Below are 10,646 nucleotides of genomic sequence, written 5' to 3'. Positions count from 1 at the left end.
CCAGGCTGGAGTGCAGTGGCATGATCTTGGCTCACTGCAACCTCTACCTTCTGTGTTCAAGCGATTCTCCTGCCTCAGCCTCCTGAGTAGCTGGGATTACAGGCGTGCACCACCACACCCCACTAATTTTTTATTATTAGTAGAGACGGGTTTTCTCCATGTCTCAAATTCCTGACCTCAGGTGATCTGCCCACCTTGGCCTCCCAAAGTGTTGGAATTACAGGCGTGAGCCACCACGCCCGGCTTAGAAGATTTGATCTTTAAACTGAGGAGTAGGCATTTGACATTCCTCCATTCCAAGTGGCATTGATTATAAGGTACGCATGAATAAGAAGATAAGCATTTGAATAATAGCTTAAGGGCTCTAAGACTGTCAATTCAGAATTCAGAAACGCTTTGAGGTGGGTTGGGCACAGTAGTTCACACCTGTAATTCCAGCACTTTGGGAGGCTGAGGCAGGAGGATTGCTTGAGTCCAGGAGTTGGAAACCAGCCTGGGCAACACTGCAAAACCCCGTCTTTCCAAAAATTCAACATTTAGCCAGGCATGGTAGCATGTGCCTGTAGTCCCAGCCACCTGGGAGGCTGAGGTGGGAGAACTGCTTGAGCCCAGGAATTGGAGACCAACCTGGGCAACAATGTAAAACTATCTCTACAAAAAAATACAAAAAAATTATCTGGGCATGGTGGTGCACACCTCTGGTCCCAGCTACTCGGCAGGCTGAGGCAGGAGAATGGCTTGTACCCAGGAGGTGGAGGTTGCAGTGAGCTGAGATCATGCCACTGCACTCCAGCCTGGGCTGCAGAGTGAGATTTCGTTTCGAAACAACAACAAAAAAGAAACTCTTAGAGGTTAAACTAAAGCTCAGGGTCATGGAAATCAAGCAGATAGGTGATGCTTTTCAATATTTATTCCTTTTTCTTTAGACTGTCTTTGCTAACTGACAAATATTTATTATAGATCCACCATTGATGAAATTCAATATCATTCCTTCTTGTATCTATGGCTGAAATATTATGTTCTTACAAGAAAAGGTCAGAAACTTCTGGAACAGTGTCTGAATTACATGAACAAGAAGAAGAGCAGCCTTCATTCTGCAAAAACTCAGAACCTTTGGACTGTCCAAAGTGGTGTGTTGCTTTTGAAGCAGGGCCTGCAGGCAGCAGAATGGTCCAGCAGCGTTCTTTCCTTTGTCATACCTACATGTGCAGGCCTGGACTTCTCATGTGCTACTGGGAATGCAGAAATGCAGAAATTGACATATCAACAACCATTGGTCCTACACTCAGCAGGCAGTTTTATTGATTGATTGATTGACTGAGATGGGGTGTCACTCTGTCACCCAGGCTGGAGTGCAGTGGTACTATCTTGGCTCACTGCAACCTATGCCTTCTTTGCTCAAGCAATCCTCCGTTCTCAGCCTCCTGAGTAGCTGTAACTACAGGTGTGTGCCGCCATGCCTGGCTATGTTTTGTATTTTTCTGTAGAGACGGGGTTTCACCATGTTGCCCAGGCTGGTCTTGAACTCTTGAGCTCAAGCAATCCTTCCGTCTTGGCCTCCTAAATTGTTGAGAATATAGGTGTGAGCCACCATGTCTAGCCTCATAAAATACTTAACTCATATACCTTGTGACTCTAAAATACTATTTCTGAGATATATATTTGCATACATATATGTATACATGCAAGGATGTTCACTGCAGTACATATGTACAAGATGTTCATTATGGCATTGTTTATAATAGGCAAAGACTGGTCACAACCTAAATTTGCATCAATGGGGCCCTGTTAAATACTTTATAGTGAATCCATACAATGAAATTCTTTGCATTATTTTGAAAGAATAAATGTCTTTAGGTCCCTATGTGGAGAAATCCAAATTACGTTAAGGGAAAAAGGTTTGTAGGATAGTACACATAAAATCATCTTTTTTTCCCTTAAAAGGGGACATACTTGTATATAGGTACACACACACACACGACGTACACATACACACATGACATACACATAACTCCGTTTTCAAGGGTCACAAGTTATTTCCTGGGAATAGGATTGGGAGGATGTAGAATGAGCTAGGTAGAATGATTTTTGTTTGCTTTTCACTTTATATTCTTCCCTAAAATTGGAAATTTTTTTTAGCCACTGCACCCGGCCTAATTTAGCATTTTAGATAGTGATCAATGTTACGAAATAATATAACGGGGCAGTAGGAGAGAGTGTGAAGGGTGCTACTTTAGGCTTGTCCTAGTAGGCTTCCTAAACAGGAGCTATCTGAGGAAAAAGGAGGAGGAAGAGCTTCCAGAGAGAGCGGACTGGGGCAGGAAAGACCCTAGTGTCCCAGGGAAATAAGGCAGGCCAGTGTGTGAGCGTCCAGGCGGGGGCGGGGCGCGAAGGGGAGGGGAGGGCGGGGGAGAGGGAAGACGGGGGGAGTGGAGGGGAGGGGAAGGGGTGCGCAAGGTACAAGCCAAGTAGGGGATTGTGTGAGAGGCGCCAGGGCCAGATCTTCCAGGGGTTTGCAGGCCACGGTGAGGGGGTCAGATTTTCTTGCAAAGCTGCCTTGCTCTGTGCAAGCGCACTATCGCACGCTGCGGGCAACACTGCCCCTGGCCGGCCCCCTCCGCGGCTCCAGGCCGGCTGGTGCCTGCCGTGGGCATGTAGGTGGCGATGGTGGGTTTTGCCTCTATGCGGTCACCGCCTGTCTGCGTCGCTGCCTTCTCCCGGGCCTCAGATCCGGGAGAAAGCCCCGGTAGGGTAGGGGGCGCGCAGCCTCAGGGGCGCCCAGCTATTGCGCGCTACTGGGGAGCAGGGGCGGGCACCGCGCTCTGCACCAACAGGCGGGTTCCGGCCGGGGGAGGCAGGGGCCGGTGCGTGACGCGGGGCGTGCACGTGGCCGGGAGTGTGCTTTTCGGGACAGGTGCGGGGGCCGCCGCGGGCGCTAAGTCGCAGACGCGTGCGGGCACCCGGCAGCCTGGGCAGTCGGGTTATCCTCGGCTCCGCGGGCGGCTGCCTCTTGTCCACCGGGAAGGCGCAACGACCTCGGGGACGCCAGGGCGCAGGGGCAGCTGAGCCGACTTCGCAAGTTTTTCTTTGGCTCTGTTGCTCGATTTGCCCATCTAAGAAATGGGACTCTGGGCCGGGCGCGGTGGCTCAACCCTGTATTCCCAGCGCCTTGGGAGGCCGAGGCGGGAGGATTGCTTGAGGCCAGGAGTCTAGACCTGGACAACGTAGCAAGACTCCTTCTCAAAGAGAAAAAATAAATGAAGTGGGGGGGGCACTCAAAAGAATCGGAAAGTGCTTTGCAAACTTGGACACGAGTCGGGCGTTTTATTCACTTTCTCTACTCCCCTCCTCCCTTTGGGAGCCCCAGGGGCTGGAGTAAGCACGCTACCACCCACTACACCTCTCAATGCCCGCGGCACAGTAGTCGCACTCGATTTTGCATCCCCCAGGGCCTGTAAACGCCGGAAAAGCTCCCGCGGGGTGCGGTCGCTGGGCCTGGTCACGTGATCCCCACTCAGCGCCCCGGAGCTCGGGGGCAGCGAGCAAGTGCGCATGCGCATCCCTTCAAGCTCTTCCTCCCCACCCCCACCGGCTCCCTTGGCTCGGACGCAACCACTGTCAGGTCCTCCCCCTCCTCCCTCTTCATCCTTCCTGACATTCACTCCCTTCCCCCAGCCACTTGGTTACGTCAGGCAGACAGGCCGAAGAACCAATCACGGTGCTGTGCTCAGAAGCCGGCACGCGGAACCGGTCGGATCCGACTAATAGGGGCCCTTGGAGCGGCCACGCCCCAACCGGGCAGGGGAGCTCGGGCCCAGTGGGCGGTGCTTCTCCAGTCAGCATGTGGGCGGGGTAGGGCGGGGACCAGCAGCCGCAGAGGCGTTCTCCGCGGCGGCGAAGACGACGTTGCTCAGTCTTTGGGGTGGGCTCAGCGGTGCAGGCCGGGCTGCGCGGAGGGCTCGGCGGTCAGCGGCGGCGGCGGCGGCGGCGGCGGCGGCAGTTGGGAGGCCGCAGCGTCATGGGGGAGCGTTAGACAGGCTGCGGCGGGCGAGGCGAGGGGCGGCAGCGGTCATCTGGTCCGCGGCGACCTCGGCGGGGCCCGGGGGGTGGGAAGTCCTGGGGCGGGGGTCGTCCCTGGTTGCACGGGGCCGCGGGGCGGGGCTCGCCGGCCGTCGGGGTGCAGGAGGCCTGGGCCGCTGAGACGAGGAGGCGCCGCCGGCCGCCGGGCCCTGCCGCCGGGCCGCTTGACGACGACGCTCCCGCGGGGGCCCCACCTGAGGAGGACGCGGCGGCGGCGGCGGCGAGGCCGCGGGAGGCCGCGGAGGATGGAGGAGCGGAAGGAGGAGGGCGAGGCCGAGATCCAGGAGCACGGGCCGGAGCACTGGTTCTCCAAGTGGGAGCGGCAGTGCCTGGCCGAGGCCGAGCAGGACGAGCAGCTGCCCCCCGAGCTGCAGGAGGAGGCAGCGGCCGCCGCGCAGCCCGAACACAAGCAGCAGAAGCTGTGGCACCTCTTCCAGAACTCGGCCACCGCCGTGGCCCAGCTCTACAAAGGTGAGGCCGCCGCCGCCATCTTGGTGCCGCTTGGCCGCCCCCGCCCGGGCCCGGCCCTGTCGGCTAGGCTGCCGCTTCGGGGGGCCGCTACGGCGGCGGCCCCGGGGGTCCCGTCCGGTGGCGCCGCGGCTCTGCCGCCTCCTCCACTCAAGATGGCGCCGTGGGAGGGAGGCCCGGGGTTGGGGGGGCAGGCCAGGGCCGGCGTGGGGGGAGCCCCGCTTTGCGGTCGTTCGAGGGTCCCCGCTCTCCGGGTCCGGCCGCCCAGTGTCCCCCTCGGCCCGGAGAGGGGAGGGGAGGAGCCCCCGTCACAAAATGGCGAAGGGAGACGGCGGGGCGGCCCCATTGTGCCCTGAGCCGGCCTCGGGGCGGGGACTGCGAGGGGGGCGCCTCCCTGCGCCGCGACTTGTCGCTGATCTGTGCCCCTGAGGCCTGCGGCATCCCCTTCTCCCCGCCGCGACCCCCCTGACCCCCGGTCCTCACACTGGGTTTGGGATCCCGAAACCCTTGAACAAAATGGCGAAACCTAATATGGCCGTTCCGGAGTGATTGACGCCCAAATAACATTCTTGTTCTGTTTTTTTTTCTATGTGTGTTTCTTTTTTCTTTCTTTCTTTTTTTTTTTTGGTTTGCTTTTCAGACCGAGTGTGTCAGCAGCCAGGACTTTCTCTCTGGGTCCCCTTCCAAAACGCAGCCACCGCCGTCACCAACCTCTACAAAGGTAAAGATAACCTTGCTGCATTGCCGATTCAGGGAAGGGCCGCTTGCGTCAGGGTGTCTCTCCTGCGTTCCAAGTGTGTTTTCTGCTCCCCAGCCCAGCTGCTAACCTTGAATACCTTGCAACTTGAGAATCCCGGCGGTGCTCTAGCTAGATCCACCGGAGGCAGTTTTGACACCCCCCGGGACAGATGGCAACGCCTGGGGACGTTTTTGGTTGTCTTCTCCTAGAGGGGGCTGTTGTTGGCACCCAGTGGATGGAGGCTGCTGAAGGTCCTGCAGTGCCCAAGATAACACCCTCGGCCCCCTCAGCGAAGAATTATCCTGTCTCTAAAGTCAGTAGTGCTCAGGTTGAGAAGCCTTGAGCTGGGAGACGCTGAGCCTTGCTTCCCACTGGAAAAGACGTTGAGGGAAGAAAAGAGTTGATGTTTTTTGTACTACAGTCGGAGGTGGGACGAACTGTATGGAAAAAATTCTTGAGTTAGGCATTTGAGAGCGTGGCAGTGTATGTAGTTTTGAAGTGCTTGAAAGCTTGCTAATCGGTCATCTGCGTGCGTGTTAACGTGCGGCTCTTTTCTAGCATTTCATCAAGTGTTTTCTGTCAAAACGATCCTATGTCTGATTATTATGAGTTGCTGGCAGGAATTCTATTGAGGGTTTTGAGTTGATAGATTTGTGTTTTTTATGGTGGTTCCTTTCTGGAGTTAATCCACCCTTTGTGATGACATGAAGATATGTAAGTAAACGTTCTTGCCCATTGTGCTTTCTTGGTAACGGTGGGTTTAGATTTTGTGCCTTACTGATTTTGAAGAGTGAGAAATTTGGGGTTGATTTTTTGTTTGTTTGTTTTTGGCAAGGTTTTTATGGAAAAAGGATTATGACTTTGTTAATCTTAAGAAAAACGTAATTAAATGCTTTCAAACTTTTAAGAGTTGCTCAGAACAGTAATGGAATTTTGTACATTTCAAAAATACCGGTATAGGTTGAAACGGGCTATGAAGCTGCTGCGTGACTCTCAAGTTTTAATTTTTGTGTAAGAATGTGCAAATGGCCGCTGCATCTTGTAGGAAAAATATTTCTTATTGTGAGATTTCTTGAGTAGACTACAGTTTTTTGGGACAGTAATTTGAGAACTGGTAACAAAGTGGTGAAAAGGAACGCTAACTTTAGGGAATGAGGAACTATAATGCTACCAGTCCAGCCTTACTGAAAAAAGGGAACATGGTTAAATAGTGCCCCAGTGGTTGGCTTTGATTTTATATAGCTGTTTCTTAAATTGTGACTGAGTAAATTGCTTCAACATCTGTAGTGCTTCACGGTCTTGAACATTTTGGAATGGCTCTTGGTTTTGTCCAAAAAGGGAATTTTGAAATAATGCTTAATTTAAAAAAAAGTTTCTTGGAGTGTAATTTACATACGGTAAAATCACCGTTTTAGAATGTGTACTTCGATTTTTTTTTTTTTAACAAGTAGAATATATCTTTCACCCCCACTCCAGCCCCTGGCAGTCACTGATTTGATTACTATTTTTTCTTCTCCATCATGTCCTAAATAGAACCGTGCAGTCCTTGTAGCCTATTGTGTCTGGCTTGTTCCACTTACTATGGTAAGATTCACCCATCGAGTTCGCATTGCAGGTGTGCATAGTTCAGTGCCTTTTAATTGGCGAGTATTGCTCTGTGGTGTGGCAGTACCAGATTTATTCTTTTGCTTTTGTTGGTATTGCTTTGTTCTTGAAGGGGAAGGCAACACATTTTTAGTGTTTTTATGTGCCAGGTTCTCAGCCTAGGCCATATAAAATGTGAGTGTCCTCTGGCTTTGGTGCTGTTGGGTGCTTGTAGAATGTGTCCTTTTAGGACTAAGCTAGCAGTTTTCTTTAGTGCTAACTTTTCGTGTAAGAAGATGGATTCAGCATTTGAACTCTGAAATAATCCTTAATTTGATTGCTTCATTTTAAAATGTTTACAGTTTGCTAGTTTTCTTGCTCAGAAAACTTAATGAGGAACATTTATTTTTAGAAAACATCATATATGATTCTTGGATTATCGTAAATGCTATATTGTCAGTCTGAACTAGTTTTATTTTGTACCTTGTTTCTGTACAATGAAAACACTTCTTTTGCCTAATAGAAATGGTAAGTTGTGTCTTGTGGAATTTGATAGTATAATAACGTTTTCTTATTTGATTCAAGGACTGTGTGGGTAATACTGTGGATAGTCTCACTTTTTCTTCTTTTCAGGGTGTGGTCTTTGGAGAACAGGCATACAGCTGTAGGAATAATTGGTTGCCTTAAATAGAACCAATAAAATTAGCAAGGTAGTGTCACAAGTGCATACAGCAGTAAGTAGTACTAAATTTTAATGATATTGGTTATAGTTCTGATTAAATATTTAAATATAATTTAAGGGGGGAAATTTGGTGGATACTTCTAAGTGGGCAGTAGGCAGCATTCCTGTATTTTGTATAATTAAGCACTTAATCTGACAAGGTAAAAATGGGTTATTTTGCAGCCTGGGGACAATTTGGCACTCCTACCAGCTTCTTGATAACTACCAAGAAGTTCACGAGGTATTTATCTCAATCCTGACCTTCATTAAGAAGGTCAGGATTGAGATAAAAACCCAGCAGATGGCCCCTTTTAGTTGTCAGTGGGCTTTTGAGAAGTTGAAAATTCAGTTAATTGGTTTTGTTGGAATGTGGCTAGAAGGATTTGGAAGATAATGTAAATGTGAGTTGAACTTGTCCCTTCAGCAAGGACAGAATTCAATAAAATGGAGTGCGTGGTTTCTTCTGCTGTAGATAGCAGGGTCAGACTTTTCTTCCCCTTTTTGATAAAGGAAGCCAAAATCCTGATTGCTGGTTTTTAATTTGATAAATGTAAAGAGGATGGTGTTTCTTCAATATTCAGTAGTAGTCTTAGATCAATATATTTTGTGATACCTGAAACTAAAGAAGAGGAGTAAATCATTTTAATCTAGCTGGGGTTGATGTTTACCTGGGAAATACTTGGCCAAGCGTGCCTGTGTTTGTTCCTTACATTGGAGATCCCACTTTCCAGCAACCTGTGTGAGCCCGTGTTTGATTGTGCCCCATAGAGCCATTTCTCTAATTGTTCTTTCTCAGCTTTTCATGTTTTTCATGTTTTTCTTCCTTGATGCTTGTTTTCTTTGCCTCCACATTTTGAAACTGCATTTGTAGCATTAGTTGCATGCAGTCCTGGATATTGCTGAAAGATGTTTCTGGTTATCTTGAACAGCATTTCCCTGAGCATCTGCAGCCTAGCAGTGCTTGCAGAGGGCTAGTGTCATTGTGAGTTGGAGTCTACTGCCACGTTGCCTGAGTTCAGATCTTGACTCTGTTACTTCTTACCTTTATGGTCCTGGGGACAATGAAGCCAGGTGTTACTTCACCATTGTGCTCCTTGACTTAACTTAAATAGGGATAACTACCACAGATTCTAGTACAAGCTCTTAGCTTTGTGCCTGGCATAGTGAGTGCTCTGGCATTCATTGTGTTGGTCAAGTTTTAAGTATTTTTTGGATTTTTCTCAATGTGGGCAGGGCTTAAAACGAAGGGAAGTAATAATAGTTTATTTTCTTTTCTTTTTTCCTTGTGTTGGAATAAACTCTGGTGTGTACTTCCTTGTTCCTCTTTTTTCCCTAAATGGAGTAAATGTAAGTAGAATTGACAGGAAAAATAGTCTGATGCCCTTAAGTCCTGATTTTTGATACATCTTGATGCCAAACCCTCTTTATATGTCTTACTTCATTGTGGCCATTTTGGACTCGTGAACTAAAGGAGAACTGAGCATAACTGTAAATGTGTGGGCCAAGTGGCAGGTGACTTAGAAACAAATGGCCAGAAATCATATTTTACCTGGAGACTGGTGGAGATGGTTTGTGACTCACTTGACTGCAAAAAATTATTACTCAGTTTGAGAGTTTGTTCAAAATACCTTAGTGTAGATTATAGTGAGAAACCCTGAACATTATACTTTTCATACCTGTAATCCCAGCACTTTGGGAGGCTGAGGCAGGAGGATTGCTTGGGGGAATGTAGTGAGATCTCATGTCTTAAAACTTTTTTTTAATTTAAATATAACTTAAGGGGGGAAATTTTTAATTTAAAAAAATTTTTAGCTTTGTCAGAAGCAGTAGCCTCAGTTATTCGTAATAGTGTTTGTAGATTGTAGATTTTTATAGAAGACTGCTTTTTTTGTGTGTAGCTTTTATTTTTTTCCTTTTTTTTTTTGAGACAAAGTCTCGCTCTTGTCCCCCAGATTGGAGTGCAATGGCGTGATCTTGGCTCACTGCAACCTCTGCCTCCCAGGTTCAAGCGATTCTCCTCCCTCAGCCTCCCGAGTAACTGGGATTACAGGTGCCTGCCACCACACCAGGCTAATTTTTCTGTTTTTTACAGAGTCCTGCTCTGTTTCCCAGGCTGGAGTGCAGTGGCGCGATCTCTGTGCACTGCAAGCTCCGCCTCCCGGGTTCATGCCATTCTCCTGCCTGAGCCTCCCAAGTAGCTGGGACTACAGGCGCCCGACGCCACGCCCTTTTTTTTGTATTTTTAGTAGAGATGGGGTTTCACTGTGTTAGCCAGCATGGTCTTGATCTCCTACCTCGTTATCCACCTGCCTTGGCCTCCCAAAGTGCTGGGATTACAGGTGTGAGCCACCACGCCTGGCCTACTTTTTGTATTTTTAGTAGAGATGAGGTTTCACCGTGTTGGGACAGGCTGGTCTCGAACTCCTGACCTCAGGTGATCCGCCCGCCTTGGCCTCCCAAAATGCTGGGATTACGGGCGTGAGCCACCGCGCCTGGTTCCTTTTCTTTTCTTTTCTTTTCTTTTTTCTTTTCTTTTTTTTTTGGAGACAGGGTCTCATTCTGTCACCCAGGTGGGAGTGCAGTTGTGCTGTCTTGGCTCACTGCAACCTCCATCTTCCAGGGTCAAGTGATCCTCCCACCTCAGCCACTGAATAGCTGGAACCACAGGCACCCACCACCATGCCCAGCTAAGTTTTTGTAGTAGAGATGAGGTTTTGCCATATTGCGCAGGCTGGTCTCCTGAGCTCAGGCGATCCACCTGTCTCAGCTTCCCAAAGTGCTGGGATTACAGCTGTGAGCCACCATACCCAGCTTGTGCGTACTTTTTCTGTGAAAGGATAGGTTGGTTGCAAGTATCAGAAAACACAAGTTGGGCTGGCTTTAGCTGTATGGACATGTACTGGACCTTCTGACTTAAAAGGCTACAGCAGGATTGACTTAATTGAGCGGCCCAGGCTCCCCTGCTCTGTTCTCCCCGTGTGTGCACTAGCATACTTTGTCATCAGGCTGGCTTCATTATGTTGGCAGAATGGCTTGTGGCTCACGTCTTAGGGC

At 49.4% G+C, this 10,646-nt stretch overlaps 1 protein-coding gene across 1 annotated transcript in view; it reads left to right on the top strand.

Moving 5' to 3' along the window:
* Positions 1–3,597: 3,597 nt before the first annotated feature.
* C20H16orf72 (chromosome 20 C16orf72 homolog) overlaps positions 3,598–10,646 on the top strand; it is a 29,668-nt gene continuing 22,619 nt past the window's right edge. Inside the window, exons 1-2 of the mRNA XM_025370089.1 lie at positions 3,598–4,551; positions 5,189–5,269. Of these exons, the coding sequence (XP_025225874.1) occupies positions 4,326–4,551; positions 5,189–5,269 (307 nt within the window). The 5' untranslated portion in view covers positions 3,598–4,325. The remainder of the gene's footprint in view (positions 4,552–5,188; positions 5,270–10,646) is intronic.

Source organism: Theropithecus gelada, chromosome 20 (genome assembly GCF_003255815.1).
Source record: "Theropithecus gelada isolate Dixy chromosome 20, Tgel_1.0, whole genome shotgun sequence".
Classification (NCBI taxonomy): domain Eukaryota; kingdom Metazoa; phylum Chordata; class Mammalia; order Primates; family Cercopithecidae; genus Theropithecus; species Theropithecus gelada.
Note: the sequence above shows the minus strand (reverse complement) of the source record. Positions and strands in the feature narration are given on the sequence as shown.